This window comes from Lactuca saligna, chromosome 9 (genome assembly GCF_052625555.1).
Source record: "Lactuca saligna cultivar CGN05327 chromosome 9, ASM5262555v1, whole genome shotgun sequence".
Lineage (NCBI taxonomy): Eukaryota > Viridiplantae > Streptophyta > Magnoliopsida > Asterales > Asteraceae > Lactuca > Lactuca saligna.
The window spans coordinates 46,180,224-46,200,000 of record NC_136425.1 but is presented as its reverse complement, the minus strand read 5'-3'; the positions used below and the strand labels follow the sequence as shown (position 1 = coordinate 46,200,000).

General features: G+C 37.7%; 1 protein-coding gene across 1 annotated transcript in view; it reads right to left on the bottom strand.

The window, feature by feature from the left end:
- Positions 1 to 541, bottom strand: part of LOC145016305 (protein MOTHER of FT and TFL1 homolog 1-like) — a 993-nt gene extending 452 nt beyond the window's left edge. The window contains exons 1-2 of the mRNA XM_078974668.1: positions 285 to 541; positions 137 to 177 (exon numbers count right to left, since the gene is read on the bottom strand). Coding sequence (XP_078830794.1) covers positions 137 to 177; positions 285 to 541 — 298 coding nt within the window. The remainder of the gene's footprint in view (positions 1 to 136; positions 178 to 284) is intronic.
- Positions 542 to 19,777: the final 19,236 nt, after the last annotated feature.

Genomic DNA, 19,777 nt, shown 5'->3' with positions numbered 1-19,777 from the left:
AAGAAAAAATGATATAAAGACCAAAGTTGCATGTAAAGAGTAGCAAGACTAACAAACGATAGAAAGAAATATATGATGGAAACTACGAAAAAATGCATAAACACGAAGAAAATTCATTTCGGTACAACTTGTTTACCTTGCGTACATGACGCCCCACCAGGAATGTTGGTCACAATCCTAAAACAGAAACCAAGTGTCAGGAAACATAAAATGAAACACTGCAACATTAAAAAAAATCATAGTTTAACCGAAGAAAAAGGGCAAAAATATGAAAAACATCTTACCATGATACAAGTTGGCTGAGGTGTGGCGCATTTGGGTTTGGCACATCTGGATCGATCATAACCATGGTGTAGAGCTCATTAGGCTGACCACCAATGACAACTCTTGGAGCATTTTGAACAACAAAGGTCTTGAGTTCACAACTATTGATCAACGCATCGGCTCCAAAGTACACCGCCATAGGGATTATAGGTATAAATGGTTCCATCACATCTTTAAGAGCATTTCTGAGAGCATCAAGATATGCGATTGCAGTCATTTTTTGGTTTTGTTTGTACTTTGTATGTTTAATATGCTCTTAACGAGTCTCGTTATATAGAGATGCTAGGGCAATGAAGATGACAACTCATGTGAGTAATCATCACATGAAAATGTTCAAAAAGACATTGCAAGTCACACCTTGTAAACCTCATAAAAGCAAGTCTTAACACGACAAGAAAAGCATTAAGTTGCCCCTTTATATGCAAGGGAACCATGTAATACACATTGCATTAGCTATTTTTAGATATGCATCATGTTGTTTATGCCACATTTTTGTGGATGTAAATTGGTTGATAACAGTGATTTCGGAAAAAAATTATAACTTTAACTTGTGAATTCAAAAGTACTCTTTAATTTTTGTATGTCTAAACTTGTATTTATAATGGTAATTATTGAAACTAACTTCAGAAATAAGATAGGTTGTTATTAGAAAAATATAATGTATATCATAAAAGAGTTCTAGAAAATTAATAATTTTAAAGTAACAAGCTCCTTTATATCTTTTATTAACATTAATATAATGTAACGAGACAATAGTATTTAATGGGGTAGACAAACATTTATGGTTCAAAAGTGTATAAGGAGTTTTATTTTAGTAGTTGAGTTCGATATAAAAGAGAATGCAAAAATATATATGAAAAATAGACGTAATGAATTATAAACTAATGTAAAAAAGATGTAAATATTATTTCAATATTTGATTTATAGTTTTTTTTTTTTTTTTTTTTTTTTTTTTTTTTAATCATTATTCTTATAGAACGGGGACTGTCAAAAGTTGAAATATATGATATTCAAAATCTAACATAACTTCTTTTGGAGTGCTTAATTTTCCAAGTGAGCATCCGAAATAATAGTTTATGACTTTTTAATATTTAATAATCGTTAGCTTAATATATATATATATATATATATATATATATATATATATATATATATATATATATATATATATATATATATATATATATATATCATTTGAAAACCGATTATTAATTTGTTAATTTAAATATAATATCGAATTTCAAATAAAATTTAAAAAATATGTATCTAAAGATTATGATTTAAAATAGTTACAAATTTTAAATATAATGTTAAAAATAAAACCTAAATCTTTAACAAAAATGTTAATCAAGATTGTTTTTTATAATAATAGATATTTTCAAATATTTAACATAAGTGCAAATATTAAATTCACACGCAACCTACGAATCGTTAACAGTGAAGTGATATGATTATAAAAGATGTCTATTTTAACTGACTGACAATTTATTGTTAAAAATAATGTAAAATATAGAAAAACATAACCATTTATCAACCAACATAAAGAAACCCTTGCATTTTGTTTATATACGGAAAAACCGTTATATTTCCAGTTACCTTTTCGATTTACCTAAATGTCTATTTTTTTTTTTAAAGAATTAACGACTATTTTGTGAAATGATATTTATATTGTTTGTTTTTAGGTTGACGTGGAAAAAAGCAGTGTCACTTTTATTTGCTTAAGTTTGAGTAAATGATCTATTTATCAGGTTTTAACTTAGATAAGAGACAAAGTCAAGTTAACATAAAAACAAAAAAGATAAATGTAATATCACAAAAGACCCAATAATTTCTATAAAAACATGATATTTAGGTTAATGTGAAAGGTAATTATAAATGTAAGGTTTTTCTACATATAAATAGAATATAAGGGTTTTCTGAATGCTGATAGATAAATTGTTGTGTTTTTTCTGTAGTTTACCCTTAAAAATAACCATAAATAAAAAATACTTTCCAAAAAACTATTTATTAAAAACTAAAATTATTTTTATTTCCATATGCAACCCATAATACATGATATTGAAATGATATGGTTTTAATATATATATATATATATATATATATATATATATATATATATATATATATATATATATATATATATATATATATCTTATCATATATTTAAAGTAATTAGAATGTTTTTTAATAAATAGTGTAAGAATCATTAATTCAAAGTTAATAACGGATATAATTATTTTAATAACATATATTTTGAAATATTTTAATTACATTGTTTTATTTTTCGCAACACACAACATTTACCTAGTTATTATCCATGTGATTATATAATTATAGAAGGACACCTTATCTCATGTTTTCAACTATAAAATCTAGCATTTAAGAATAACAATCTTTTAAAATTAGAAAGAAGAGAAAAGAAAATAAGGAATAAGAGAAAGGAACCACAAAAGAAGAGAAAAGAAAATAAGGAATAAGACAAAGGGACCACAGTGTCTTTATTGGATTGGTGCCCTCAACCAAATGTAGCAAAATGTTGAGGGTTGAATCCTCGTTGAAAAAATGTGTAGATTTATGAGTTGAGCAAGAGGTAATTGCGTTAGTTGTTAGAAAAAATTAAGCAAAGGAGAGAAGAAATTCTTTGTCACACAAACTTTAAATGCGTTTAGAGAAACCCTAGCCCTCTCTGATTAAACCAAGTGTGTGTATACCATAACTATTCGTATATTTTAAATTACTCTAACCCTAAACTCATTTTCTCTTAAGTTTTCTATTAAATATTGATTCTAGACAACCTAAAAAAAGAACTATATTTAATACATACATATTATCATTAAACCATATAATAACTAATATACCATGACAACAAATGAAATCAAACTTGGTATATAAAATAAAATAGAATAAAATACAACAAATTAATCATTCTCTAGCTTTCCCTTCGATTAGCTTGGCTTCGAACATTAAAATAAGCAATCCCAATCAAGTTTCCTATGTTGTGCTTGTTTGCAAACCATCAACGTTGAAGCAAATACGAGAAGGCCAAATTTGGATAGGAGCTTCTGTGAAAATGTCACATTTGGCTTGGATCTTTGCGAAAAAATGTCTTATTTTAGTAGTAATCCTTGTGAAAATGTCACTTTTTGATAAGAGCTTCTACGAAAATATCACATTTTGGCAGATGCTCTTGCCAAACCGTCAAATTTTTGGTAAGAGTTCTCACACAAATTTGATTTTCTTGCTAAAAAACTTGCAAAAATCATGCATTTTCTCAATATTATCTTTTGTTAAATGTACCAAATAAGAACATCTTTTATCCTATAAGCAAAAACGGTATATTTTATCATTCCGCCATTTCTTTCGGAGAGAATTTTGAAGGTACTTCAAAGCTGAAACATGAAAAACAAGTAGTTTGTTTTTTGGGTTTAAGTACTTGGGTCACCAGGCCCGTCCTATTTCATAGGGAAATGGCCAAACACATATGCAGTCTATTTTCATCATGTTTTCAATTATTACTTTTAACATTTTAAGAACGGAATGTAATGCAATTAGGAACAAGAGAGATTGAAGAGCTCTACAATGCAAACCCTAAGTGTGTTTAGAGAAACTGTAGGTCTCTGCTAACGAAGACTATTTATTAAGGCTAAAGAAACCATGACCTTATTTTGATAATTAAATTTGTAAAAATTTCAAGAACTATTGCTTATTTGTACTTATAAACATAACTGAAATGCCTTCAGACCAACAAATCGAAAAACATCGATCATTATTTGTTTATTGCAGTTAGTTTGAGTGCCTCTCACTTCGGGTACACATTCTAAGGTACCACCTTCACCCGAAACTCCTAAATATCTATGGAGTAGGATCCAATATTGAAATTTGACAAGTTTGGGAAAATCTTTACATGTCATCTTCCATTTGATATAGAATTATCTGTGCTTACATTTTTCTTAAGAAAAAGTCAACTATGGTACACCTCAGTTATTGTTTGTTACCAACTTAAATGTTGAATATTTTAAACTCCTTGCTTGTTAACGGTTTCAGTTAAAAGTATTTATTTTATTGATATTGTTATAACATATTGTTGTAATAGGTGTGGTCCTTGCAAGATTATAGCTCCAAAATTCCAAGAATTGGCTGAGAAGTATCTTGATGTTGTCTTTCTAAAGCTCGACTACCATCAAGAAAATAAGGTATATAGGCTTATTATTTTTAAATATATATGGATGTTTAATTTCTTAACCTTTTGAGTCATGAAACATATTTGCATAACAACCGATAAAAACTGTTTTTTTTTCCAACTATACATTCAAACAATAAGATCACAAGCTTGAATTCTAATAATCATACTAGTTACATTAAATATATCAAATTACATTCAACCTATCTAAAATAAATCATTAACAATCATTAAAACCATTAACATTCTTTTTATCAAACAGTTCAACATTTTTTTTTTTTTTTTTTTTTATGTTGGTTAATCAGATTAAAGCTGAACAAAAATGTTAAAATTTGAAATTTTGGCAGCCATTGGAAAATGAGCTAGGCATAAAGATGGTACCTACCATCAAGATTCTTAAACATGGTAAGATTCTAAAAGAAATCACTCGAGCTAAGTTTGATGGTGTAGTTGTTGCAATGGGGGATATTAGATCTAGTTAAACGTTGTGTGTATAGTTTATATCTTAAGCGTTCATATGTTTAAAATTAATCTAAACCCTAAACTCATTTTCCTTCTAGGTCATTTTCTAATAATCATAGATTATCAACAGCCAAACATAACATTTTTTATTTAATACGGAAATATCATTATTACATATGCATAATTTTAAACAATTTATTGTATAGGAGCTTCTGTGAAAATGTCACATTTGGCATGGATCTTTGCGAAAAATATCATATTTTAGCAGTAATCCTTACGATAATGTCACTTTTTGCAAGAGCTTCTACGAAAATATCACATTTTGACAGGAGCTCCTGCCATACCATCAAATTTTTGGTAAGAGTACTTACACAAAATTTGATTCTCTTGTTCACAAACTTGCAAAAATCTTGCATTTTCTCAAAATCTTGTGTTAAATGTACTAAATAAGAACATCTTTTATCATATAAGCTAAAACGGTATATTTTATCCTTCCATTTCTTCTAAAACATGAAAAATAAGTAGTTTTTTTTGGGTTTACATACTTGGGTCACGAGGCCGTTCTATTTCATAGGGAAATGACCAAATAAATAGAATATAGCAATTATTAGTATTCTTTTAAATTTTTCGGTTATAATTCTTTCTATGAAATATTCATATGCAACTAAAAATAATATTTTGTTCTATCATTTTTTTAAAATTTGGTGACATTTAGTTTACATATTATTTTGGAAGAATTGGAATCTTTCAAATGATAAAGAAAATTTTTAAATAGTTGCATATTATAAAAAATAACAAAACTCGTCGAGTTACAAAGAAGAAATAGATATGGTATAATTTTTAACCACCCTACCCAACTAGTACACCATTCGGCCTTCCTATTTGTAATCTAGAAAAAAAGAATGTGAAACTACAAAGAAAATAGATAGTCGATACCAAAAGATTTTTTTTTTTTAATAAAGAGGCATTTAGTTTTTACATAATGTTTAGCAGTCGTAAGCCATAAACTTTTGTGCCAGATATGACATCCTTTGAGATGAAATCCAATCTGTCCAATATGTTAATGAAGAGAAAATTGACATATTCGCATCCCACCTTCTAGGACAAAGACTCCAAAGTTTAGCCGCATGTAATTGATTTGAAAGATTGGTTTACAGAAATGAAATAAAATTTAATTCCAATTTTTTGCACAAAGTTGTTTGAGTAGTAATTTTGTCATGAAATTTAGAATGTTAATTGAAACATCCTAAAATACGATCCAAATTTTTTTGTTTAAATAGTAATAAAAATCATATACTGATCGTCATATCATAAAAACCATACGTTAAATATCTCAAATCATAATAAACTATCGTGAAACATCTGTATCAAATCAAACTATGAATCAAAACAAACTCCCTGGACAAAGACTGAAGCTGTGGTGTGTGCGATGCCATCATCCTGAGCTCTTCCCCTTACTTGTGGAAGTACCCGAAACCAAAACTGAAATTGTAAGCACGAAGCTTAGTGAGTTCCCCCAAACTACCACATACCATACAAAACATATAAGCACGTACTGGGCCTTGCCCACTGCATCGGACCGAAGTCCGGAAGCTGCATCGGACCGTAGTCCGGAACTGACTGGGACCTTGTCCCCTGCATCGGATCGATGTCCGGAACTAGCTGCATCGGACCGAAGTCTGGAACTAATTGCATCGGACCGAAGTCCGGAACTGTTTGCATTGGACCGAAGTCCGGAACAGACTGCATCGGACCGAAGTCCGGAATTTACTGATCATAGCATATCATAAACACATATCAACTAGCATAAAACACATCATCATAAACTCATATACTGCATACTACTTCAGGTCGTAGCCCATAACACATAACACATAAATCCTGTTTGAGCCACGAAGGCATCAAACATACTAAAAACTGCATCCGACCGAAGTCCGGAAACTACTACTAACTAAACGGGCCGGCATTGTGGCCTTAGACCCGTTCCTACTGGAAGAAAACTCACCTCGTAGCCTAGCTGCTGAAAGGACTGCTCCGGAATCTGTCTGCTGCGTCTCCGGTTTCACCCCGGCTACAATATCCATGAACACCATCAATCAAATATTGATAATAATACTGAGGGTAAAATGACCCTCGTACCCCTGGTCCAAGTCAACCTAACTGTCAAAGTCAACATTCAGTTGACCTGACTCGTCGAGTTAGGGCGCCAACTCGTCGAGTCCTTACTCTTACTTTCTTGATTCCACTCGCTACTACTCGTCGAGTTTTGGCGCAAACTTGACGAGTTCCTCTTTGCTACTAACACTCCGACATTCTGCATCCGACTCGCCGAGTTGTATGAACAACTCGTCGAGTTCTCCTTCATAAGATGATCATTCTAGCTGTGACTCGCCGAGTTGTATGAACAACTCGTCGAGTCTGTTCTTGAAGTATGAAGATTGCCTTGGACTCGCCGAGTCAGGGCATTGACTCGCCAGGTTCTTCCACGAATGAGTCTAACCCTCTAGCTCACCAAGTCCGTCTCTCACTTATTGGTTCCACTCGGCATAACTCGAAAAAGGAAACACAGGGGACTCGCAACTCGACTCGCCGAGTCAGAAGAACGACTCGCCGACTCGTATGCATGCAAATACTATACACTCGATTCTGCTTGAAACTAGTCCATGCCATTAATAGATCTGGGTTCCTGGGACTTGATTTACATGTAAAGTTTCCAACTTTACGTGTAAATAACATCAAATGAAGGTTTTAAGGTTAAAAGCACACTATAATAGTAGATCTAGAGCTTTCATGCAAAATGGATCCATAAAGGTGCTAGATCTAAGCTCCTGGAAATCAAATCTAGCTAGATCTGATATGCTACTACTAAGCTAAGAAATGGTTCAAGAATGGCTTTAATGGCTTCACAAAGGAGATTTAAGCATAGAAACAGAAGAGGGCCAAGATATACCTTACTTTCTTCTGAAATTCCCTAAGGATCTAGGATCTCCTTCTTCTCCTCTTGATCTACCTTCCTTTATCTCTCAAAATCTTCAAAGAACACACCAAAATCACACAAAATGCAAAAAGGACTTGACTTTTGCTTGCCCCTTAGCAAAACTGAATTTTAAGACATTAGAATTATGTATGACAACTCAAATCTAACCCAACCATTATGCCAAGACCGCAACGCATGCATTTGTGTCTAAATTTTTTCCTAAGAACCCCCCATACTCCAAATACTCACAATCCTCATAAACATTCGCCAACTCACCCCGAACTATGCTCATTTTATGCAACCCTCCGAATCCATCCTCCGAAAACCTCTTACCCTCAAGGTATTTTTAATTGAGCAACCCAAGCATACATAATCTAGAATTACAACTTTTCGATACCACTACGGAGCTATTTGAATTCTTCACTTCCTTGATAATTTGTTCTTTGATCTCTTTGAATTCACCACCTTGTATTGATTAATTTTTGGTATATTCAACTTTTTGGATTTCTTGGAATTTTGATCTTTAGATCTTCACTTTATTTGCTCCAAAATTCTTACAACTTTTCTAGTAATTCTCTCTCTTTTTTTACATGTATTCCTCACTTTTTTCACTCAAATCCCTACATGCTTAAGCAGGGGCGCTCAATCTCAACCTTTATTGGCTAACGATAAAAATTTTCCTGGATACATTTCAGGTTTAGGCTGCTAAACGTATTGCATCCCTCAGGCTGAGCAAGGTCGTGTTTTTGTCTCATGATTTCACTGGAATAAGGAAGCCACAAATGCACTAGAACGTGTATAGGCTCAACTAAACATTTGGGTTCTCATGCAATCATCAAATACAATTCTAACATGGAATCCTAATTTTGTTTACCAAAATTTCCTAAATTAAATCCCTAAGTCATATTTTTGGTATGCAACAATTTTTTAAAATTAGCCTAAATTTAGATTCTAAATTTTCTAATATGTGACTAACCCCCTACCCCACACTTATTTTATGCAATGCCCTCTTTGCATATTATGCAAAATAAAAATGCTAATATAGAGAGAATTGGAACAAACTCCCTTGGGGTAGCAGTCGATAGGTTAACACTCTTCTTTCAAGCTCCTACTTCAATTGACTTTAGCCATGAAAACAACGCATCCATGACCTGGGCATCAAAATCTCATGTGGCAGCTCCAAATATGCAGGTAAAACAGTGCAAAGTCTTCAAGAATTGATATGGAAGAATAAGTGATCAACTGGTACACTTAGCAGCATCAAATCAGCAGTCCTTTGGTATAAAAATGATTGACTCGTCGAGTCATATAGAGGACTCGTCGAGTACCAGCGCGGCCATCTCAGAATGTGTGGAAATACAAGGCGACTCGTCGAGTCAGTTAAGTGCACTCGACGAGTAGGCCACTGGACGAAAAAATGGCATTTTGCAACTGTGTCAGCCTCTAAGAACTCTTCTAACTCCTCCTCACTTTTAGACTCAATTTCTCATATCTCTAGGGACCGGACTCGACCCTTTGACTTTAATGCTTCGCTTCCTTAACTCTCTTTCACTCGTTATAACACCAGTTCGCTATGGCTTTAAACCCTTCCTAAGCAAGCATTCCTAATCCAATCCTGAAAAATGACTAATGCAAACAATCATTAAACAAAATAAAGTCTTAACAATTCATACACACCAAATAAAAAATAAAAACAGAAAATGAAAATTGTTTGATTAAAACACAAATAAATCAATCTTCCTCCTCATCATCATCCGTAGCTACTCCACTTCCTCCTGCACCAATTTTCTCGCACTAATCACCTCATCCCATGACATAATAAATGGATAATTGCCACCATCAATATGTGGGATGTTGAAGTGGTCGAATAATCGGATGTGGGATTGATTGCTAAAGTTGATCCCACGCGCCATTTGATCCTGTAGCCGCCTCATCTCCACATTGTACCAATCCATTGGTACATCTTCATTTTCAACCGGAATCACCGGCGGCTCATCCTCCACATCCCGTTCCCGTCTTGATCTAACCCTCCTTCCCGGTGCTTCGGGGCCAACAACGGGGTCATCATGCGGGATAACATAATGACCACCACCATAGTCTTCAATTATTCTTGCTCGCCGGAAAAGAATTGGATTGAATGGAGGTGTAGGAATCATCTTCATAAAATTCCATGCACCACGGTTCATCAACCCAAATGAGGTGGCTAACCGGGTGACAAACATACCACCATTAATACGGGAAGTTTTGCGATCCTTGACCGCACCCTCCGCGAGATACGAAGCCAAACACCATGGAATGTTGCAGAAGATATTGGGTGTAATAATGCTCCATAGATAGAAGACATCAAGGTTAGAAACCTTGTCATCATCCTTTCTTTGATTAATGGTGGAAGAAATGAGACGATGTATAAGGTGGTGGGTAGGTGATCTAATGCTCCCTTCTTGTGCCGACTTTGGAATATAAACCTTGTTTCCAATTGTATTCCACCAACCCGTGCTAGTTACTCCGTCGGGAAACACCATATGAGTTTGCTCCAAGAAGGCCCGAAATATAGGTGTTGAAACCAAGGGCTGGTCATATATCCCCAATCGACAAGCAAGATCGATCACCGAACAGTGATGAAGTTCACCCCCAATGCAAAAACTAAAACTTGCTGGGTGATAAAAATCCGTTCCCCCGTGAAAGACACCGTGGAGAAAAACTCTAAACATAATTTCAAGTACACCGGCTCTTGAATCCGAAAGACCCGGCTTCACCCGTCACAAATCATTGTCTCGCTTCCATGGGTAAACTCCTTCAAAAGATAAGGAGCTAACTCCTCTTCATACCACACACTTTGTAACCACTCCCAATCTATCTTGTTAGGCACGTACACTTCTTTTTTCCGTATGTCAGCCAACTTCTTCTTCCACTTCCGCATTGTTGAAGCGGACTCGATTCGTGGAAAGTTTAACCAAGGAAAATCCTCTTGGTTTGCACTTGAATTCTGCCTCCTGCTAAACATACTTCTGCAAAACAAAGATACAAAAACCCAGAAACATAGATCATAATTAAAAAAAAAAAACAGTCATGCACAGGTTTCCACGATTCGACTCGTCGAGTTCATGTATGACTCGGCGAGTCGCATGAACTGTACGAGTCAGTCGGCGAGTATACTGAAATTGGGCCATGAAACCTGCAGATCACTTCAAGGGTTTTGTCTAGACACATGTATATAAGGTATTTAGCACAAATAAGCAAGTAAAACATCATATTCCATGAAAAATCAAAACCCTAGAATTTACTATTCTTCCAAAATCGGGTTTTTTCTTGCAATGTCCATCATATTCAGCCTTATAATCATGTTCTTAACAGAAAAAAAGAAGAAATTCATTACCTTTTGAGATGATACTTGAAAGATTTGAAGAATAATTGAAGGAAAAAGATGAATGCTTGGGAGAGAGTTGAGAGAGAGGCGCACAACGAGTGTGTGTGAAAAGAAACTGATGCATTAGGGTTAAACCAGAAATAAATGTTATTTTTTTTTCTGTGAATAATACCGACTCGTCGAGTCGGGGCCAGACTCGGCGAGTCTGGTCGCGATGCATGATATTTTCTGAAATCTGTACTGACTGGTCGAGTTATGGTTAGACTCGGCGAGTCTCTTGCAAAAATCCAAATTTTCTAACACTTTTTCTAATTCCTTTAGAAAAGAACACTTTTTTCACCCCACACTTAGTCCATACACACTCTCAAGCAAACATATCTGATGAATTGGAAGATTAAAATTCTAAAAACGAAAGAAAAAAATGCAATTTAAAGAAAAGGTAAAAGAAAGCAAACTCTAAATAACGGGTTGCCTCCCGCCAAGCGCTTCTTTTTAAGGAGTCGTTAGCTGGACTCCTTCCCGTCTACGTCTCGTCATCTTCTAGCATCGGGAATTCACACCTTATCTTTTGTGGTTTGTACTTTGTCTTGTAAGCGTGAATCTTCTTTTTATAAGCCCTTTTTAATTCCTCTCTTTTCTTTTTCACAGCATCATCCTCAGCTGCTTGGGCTTCCCTTTTCCTCTTTTTCTTTGTTACCCCATTCTTTTTCGCCTTCTTTTGCACCTCCTTCTCTTTAAATTTAATTACTTCGTATTTCGTGACGGTTCGTGCTTTAGGTTTAGTAGTGAATGGTTGATCAACATCCACCCTCCTTTTCTTTGTCTCTTCATCCTTGCCTGTGCTCAACCCTTCTTCAAACAAAATCGTATCAAGACATGCTACATTGGCGTATTGAACTTTCATTCCCATTTCTCCTTCTGCTGTTTTTTCTTCTAAAGAATCATGTATATTATCGAAATCCAAGGTATGTGAAGATCTATTAACAAACAGATCTAAGTCGGCCAAGTCTTTGCCCAAGTCGGCTGGACTCGTCGAGTCCATTAAAGTGACTCAGCGAGTCTGAGCGGGTTCCATCAATTCTTGGGTGTTTTCTGAGTGGCTCCTTCCAGTAGCCTTTCTAACTCCTCCAAGTTCTTGTTAACATCTCCATCTTCTTCAGAGTGTATCGAAAACTTGCTTGAATCTTCTTTTAGCAAACGTGCAAGCTCTTTTTCTAATATCTCATCATCCAATTTGATCATTGAGACTTCTTCATTCTTTTCCTCTTCTTGATTGACTTCTGGAGTAGCTTTAAACATTACAGACTCATCACCCACCCTTAATGTCAATGTAGACTCACATATATCAATTAAAGCACACGCGGTGTTCAAGAAGGATCTCCCCAAAATAATTGGAATTTCGGGGTCTTCTTCCATATCAACTACCACGAAGTCTACTGGAAAAATAAACTTGTCAATTTTTATAAGGAGATCCTCACAAACGCCATGTGGATGAATTATCGTCTTGTCTGCCAAATGGATCTTCATATTCACCGGCCTTATTTCTGGTAAATTCAACTTCTTAAAGAATGAAAAAGGCATCATATTGATGCTTGCCCCCGAATCAGCTAATGCTCGGGTGAAAACTTCATTACCAAATTGGCATGGAATCACAATATTTCCTGGATCACCCTTCTTTTCAGGTAGCTCACTCATCAATACTTCCGCGACTTCAGCCAAATCTTTCCTAGCAGCAAAAGGGCCCTTAAGCAAGTTGAAGTATTTAGGTGTTTGGAGTATTGTTTCCACAAATGGCACATTAACTTGTAGAGCGTTAACATGTTTCATGAAGGTTCTGTATGCTTCTACTTTTTTTTGCAGGCATGACTTTGATTGGGTATGGCAGCGGAGGATTATAAGGCTTCAAAGAACTGACAGGTTTATCATTTGCGCATGGACTCGTCCAGTCCAATGGAGTGACTCGGCGAGTCGAGTCGGGTTTCGCTGGGTCCGATTCTTCTACCTTTTCTGCCTTCTTCTTGGAGATTCTCAGTGCTTCTGTAAATGTTCCTTCACTGCTGGAGGTTATTACACTTACATTCTCCATTCTTGGATTGGGTTCGGTGTTGCTCGGAAGTTGGCCCGGTCTTCTTTCATTCACTTGATGTGAAAGCTATCCCAACTATTTCTCAATGTTGAGAATGGATGCTTGCTGATTCCTTAACATATTTCTGGTCTCTTGCATTGCTACATCGTGATCATTGTGTCTTTTCTCGGATGCGGTTATGAATCTTGTGAGCATATCTTCTAAATTGGCCTTCTTTTCCATCACCGACTCTTCCTTTTGATAGAATTCCCTCTCCTTCTGCTTGTATTTCTCCTTCTTAGCCTTTTTATATTCTTCGTATGGGAGCCATTCCTTCTTCGGTTTCCTCCAATCTTCGTCGTATCTATTGCCACTAGAGTAAAATACTTGAGCCTTTTTATTTCCGTTTTCATCTCGATCACAATCCTTGGTGAGGTGGGACCCGCCACAATTTTCGCATCCTACCCTAATAGCATGGATTGTTTGATCCATTTTTGTCATTCTTCGATCTAGGCTATCGAGCTTAGCTATTACCGCCGCCATGCTATCATTCATCGAGTTCACTTCTCCCCGACTTACTTCATTCCTCAGATTGTGGTATTCTCTAGAATGATTAGAGAATTCTTCAATTAACTCCTTGATTTCCGGAGGCGGCTTTCTGGTGAGCGGGCCTTGTGAATCGAGCAGTTGCCTTGTGGTGACATTAACTCCATCATAAAAAATGGAGACCTCTTGTTGGCTATTAAGGTCATGGTGTGGGCAATTTCTAAGTAGGCTCTTGTACCTTTCCCAAGCTTCATAAAGAGATTCTCCGGGTTGTTGCTCGAAGTTGGCAATGGATTTCTTTAGCTTGGCTATCTTGGACGGCGGGCAGAAATGGTCTATGAACTCTTCTTTCATCTTGGCCCATGTGGTGACCGATCCGGGAGGAAGTGACTTTAACCAATCTTTTGCAGCTCCTTTAAATGTGAAAGGAAGCATGCGAAGAAGCTGGATCTCGCAAGGCACATTTGGTACATTGAAGTAATCAGCCACATCATTTACTTCATCTAAGTGCTTATAGGCGTCTTCGTGATCTTTCCTGTAAAAAGGAATCTCCTTGAGTTGAGCGAGAATATGGCCCTTTAGCTCGAAAGTAGCGGTTGCGGGTTGCACAAGTCCCGGGCTGGTGTCATCACGCATCCTCTTCTTCCATTCCCCCATGGGGATTTCGTCAATATTAGCCATAACGGTGGCTAAATTGTCTTCAAACTCGGATGTGTGCTCGTATGTGGGTTCGTCTTCTTCCTCGGTTTCGTACTCGGTGTCTTTTTGAATTGGGTCTTCGATTGTCAACGAGGCACTGGAGGCTCCTGATTTGTTGCTCCTTTTCTTGCTAAAAACGGACTTGAGGTTTTTGAGTGGTGAGTTCTTTGAAGAAGCGGATTCTCCAACGGTTTTGCCTTTGCTCCTTCTTAGTGCGGTTTCCGGATCTTCAAGAGGGGGAACCAGAGGTGTATCAGACCCTTGGGTCATGAAACAACTGCAATCAAAACAGAAAACGTGTAAAAAGAACAAAAAGATATAATAAAATTAAAGCTGATTTAGCGTCGTACTCGCCGAGTCTGGGCGAATGCACTCGGCGAGTCCAAGGTAAAATCGGTTTTTTTTTTAACATAAATTAACTTTGTGTAAGATAAATCTCACACAAAGGATCGATTGAATTAGATTTTTAATGCTAATTTTACAACCGTTCCCCGGCAATGGTGCCAAAAACTTGATGTGTGTGAAACTCACTTAGTTTTAATCCTACTTTTAGTTGTAAAATAAACACACAAAGGCAGTGTACCTATCAATTGTGGAATAGTTTAAGCAAGTAGGGTATCGAACACAGGGAACGGCAAATTAAAATTAAAAACTAATTCTATCTAAATTAATTAATAAGTAGATGGTTTTCTCTAGTTTTACAAGACTAGAAACTTGCTAACTATTACTTAATCTAAAAAAAAACTAGAAAAACAGAGAATTAACTAGATTCAATAATGCGAAGGAACTTCTGTTTAGTTCAACTCAATTGATCCTATGGTTGATTTCAAGGTAATAGTGAAATGGATTAATTCTTTTGTTGGTTACCGATTCAAGTGATTAGGTTCGTGTTCACTACACTAATCCTTAGCAAATAAACTAACTTAAACAGTGATCAGTTGTGTAATTCAATTTAGTTCACTAGATTAATTATTCGGATTACTTTAGACTCACAATAGTTAATCAATTTGGTTTTAATTAAATTCTTGTTGATGGTCATCACACAAGCTTGCACATAAATTTACTTAATTTTCTTATTAATCCTAGTTTCATGTTCATTAATCTTAGATATATAGCAAAGTAGTCACAAGATATATGAGGTTGATAATCAAACGATGTTCATGCTATTTAATTATCTTCCTATTAACAGAAAAATTAATTATCATTCATACACAAGGTTCTTTAGCAATCTAAAATAACAAATAAATCACCAACATTGAATTAATCCTACCAATAATCAAACCATAGTCTCAATTTTGTATCCCCAAACAGAAGTTTAAGAGTTTTAGCTCATGATTGAAGTAAATAACAGCACAAAAACGAATTCTAATTGTCTAACCATAATGGAAAACAAAAGATTAAGTATAATGATGGAATTTGCCTCAAATCTCCTTCGGGATTGAATTGTAGCTTCTATCTTCGTCTTCTAGGGTTTCTCTAGCCTCTGAATTGCAGCTAATTACTCAAGAATTATCCCCAGAAGTTTTTTTCCTCGATCTGAGAAGTTATCTATATATTTGCGTATCGACTCGTTGAGTCAGGTGGCGACTCATCGAGTACGTCTCACAATATCCGTATGTGATAAGCATCTGGGTTCCCGAGTCATTATCCTCACTTGGACTCGCCGAGTAGTCGATTCTACGCGCCGAGTAGGTGCTCTTTTTGGTGTTTTTCTTCTTTATTCAATTCCCGAGCTCCTAACCGCTTCTCCTGCTTCCTTTTGCTTCCGAGCTTCATTTTTGGACTGAAAATATAATTTAAACACTTTTAAGTACCTTTTGTCCATGAAATGCAATAGTTTAGCTAATAAATGAATAAAAATCTATACTTAATACAAACTAAATATGCACATATCAGGACTCTAGGGTTTCGAGAATGATGCTCTGAGGGGTGATGGGGGCTGACTAGAGGCCCCAAAAGTTGTTTAAATAGGGTGTAAACCCTTAAAATCAGGGTTTCATCCAGAATGGCGGACTCGCCGAGTCGCCAACTTAAACATGCTCGAAATCGCGACCCTACTCGACGTGTCCAACTACTGACTCGTCGAGTTCCCCTTAAAAACTTGAAGAAATATAACAATAAATAAGAATATAAATATCATACAAGAATTGGGGTGTTACAACCCTCCCCCACTTGTCTCAGACTTCGTCCTCGAAGTCTACTGTTGTCGAATCTAAGAACAACTCGGGGTAATGCCCCCGCATCTCCTCCTCGGACTACCACGTCCACTCAGAACCCTTCCGGTGCTGCCACTGTACCTTTACCTTCTGAATCATCTTGTTCCTCAAGGTCTTCACCTTCCGATCCAAGATCGCAACTGGCTTCTCGACATAATTCAAGCTGCTATCAACCTGAATATCCTCAATGGGAAGTATTTCCGACTCGTCCACCAAACACTTCCTCAGCTGAGAAACATGGAAAGTGTTGTGGATCTGGCTAAGCTCTGACGAAAGTTCCAACCGATAAGAAACCCGACCCACCCAGGCCAAAACCCTAAAAGGACTAATGAACCTAGGGCCCAACTTGCCCCTCTTCCGAAACCTGATAACACCCTTCTAGGGCGATACCTTCAGGAGGACCATCTCGCCCACCTGAAACTCCAAATCTTAACGCTCCTATCAGCATAACTCTTCTGCCGACTCTGATCAGTCTACAGTCTGCCACGAACCTGCTGGATTAATTCTGTCGTCTTGAGCACCACCTCGGTGCTTCCAATGATTCGCTGACCGACCTCGCCCCAAAAAATCGTGGTCCTGCACTTCCTCCCATAGAGCATTTTGAAAGGAGGTCGATCGATACTCGCATGGTAACTGTTGTTATACGAAAATTCCTCTAACGGAAGGTACGTATCCCAACTGCCACCAAAGTCTAGAACACATGCCCGCAACATGTCCTCGAGGGTCTGAATCATTCTCTCGCTCTGTCTGTCCGTATGAGGATGGAAAGCGGTGCTGAAATGGAGACGAGTACCCATCTCGTCGTGAAACCGCTTCCAGAATCTGGAAGTAAAACGAACATCTCGGTCTGACACCACTGAAACAGGCACTCCATGACGTGCCACCACCTCCCTCACATAAATATCAGCTAACTTTTCTGCTGATATGCTCTCCTGGATCGGTATGAAATGAGCACTCTTCGTCAACCGATCCACAATAACCGATATAGAATCCACTCCGCGCGCAGTCTTGGGAAGCTTCGTGATGAAATCCGTGGTAATGTCTTCCCATTTCCACACTGGAATGTCTAACGGCTGCATCTTTCCGTGAGGTCTCTAGTGTTCTGCCTTAACCTTCCTGCGGGTCAGGCACCTATCCACATACCAGGCGACATCCCGCTTCATGCAGGGCCACCAATAATAGGGTCGAAGATCTCTATACATCTTCGTACCCCCTGGATGAATGGAAAATCGAGACTTATGGGCCTCATCCATCAACACTTGTCGTACTCCGCCCCAGTACGACACCCAAACTCTCCTGTGAAGGGTCAACAATCCTCTGCTATCATAGTCAAAAGAAGCTACTCGACCCACGATCCTCTCACACTTCTGCCTCTCCTCCTTGAGGCCCTCTACTTGTGCCTCCTTAATTTGCTCCAACAATGGAGCAATCACTGTCATCCTCAAAAAAATATCTCTGATCGGGGCCGTTACTGCCTTGTGACTCAAGGCATCGGCCACTACGTTGGCTTTCCCTGGGTGATAAAGGATCTCACAGTCATAATCCTTCAACACATCTAACCATCGCCTCTGCCTCATGTTCAGATTCGGCTGATCCATGAGGTACCTCAAACTCTTGTGATCCGTGTAAATGGTACAACGGACCCCATAAAGGTAATGTCTCCAAGTCTTGAGGGCAAACACCACTGCCCCCAGCTCTAAATCATGCGTAGGATAATTAGCCTCGTGAGGCTTCAACTGTCTCGAGGCATAAGCTATCACACGGCCTCGCTGCATCAACAATGCTCCCATACATGTGATCGAGGCATCACAGTAGACTACGAAATCCTCCACTCCCTCTGGCAGGGTAAGAATCGGTGCCTCGCACAATCTCTGCCTGAGGGTCTCAAACGCTACCTGCTGCTCAGGCCCCCAACGAAACGCTACCGAATTCTTGGTCAGTCGGGTGAGCGGTACTGCCTTCTTGGAGAAATCCTGGATGAATCTCCTGTAATACCCTGCCAATCCTAGGAAACTCCGAATCTCAGATGGAGACCTCGGAACCTCCCATTGCATCACGACCTCAATCTTGGCCGTATCTACCAAAATACCCTTCTGGTTGACGAGGTGACCAAGGAACTGCACCTCGCGCAACCAAAACTCACACTTGGAGAACTTCGCGAAAAGTCTCTCCCTCCTCAAAACCTCTAGCACCTCTCTCAGGTGTTCCTCATGCTGCTCCTATGTCTTGGAATACACCAGGATATCGTCTATGAATACTATCACAGATCGATCTAGCATCGGCCTGCACACGCGGTTCATGAGGTCCATGAACGCGGCCGGAGCGTTGGTGAGCCCAAATGGAATCACCACAAACTCATAATGACCATACGTGGTCCTAAAGGAGGTTTTCTGCACATCCTCGTCTCTGACCCGCATCTGGTGATATCCGGAGCATAAATCAATCTTGGAGAACCAAGACGCTCCCTGAAGTTGATCAAACAAACCATCTATCCTTGGAAGTGGGTAACGGTTGTTCACTGTTACCTTATTCAGCTCCCGGTAATCTATACACATACGGTGTGACCCATCCTTTTTCTTCACGAAATCGGTGCACCCCAGGCCGAACTGCTCGGCCTGATAAATCCCTTGTCCAGCAGCTCTTCCAGCTGCGTAGACAACTCCTGCATCTCTGGGGGAGCCAACCGATACGGTGCCTTGGCTATCGGAGCCGCACTAGGGACTAGATCAATCCCGAACTCAACCTGTCTCTCAGGAGGTACCCCGGGCAATTCCTCCGGAAATACATCCGAGTAGTCTTGCACCACCGGAACATCATCAACTATCATCTTTCCCTTCTCCCGGGCATCTAAAACATAGGCAACATAGCCGACACAACCCTGCTGAAAGTAGCATCTTGCCCTCGCTGCTGAACAGAGAACTGGGCCGCGCTATGGCTTCTC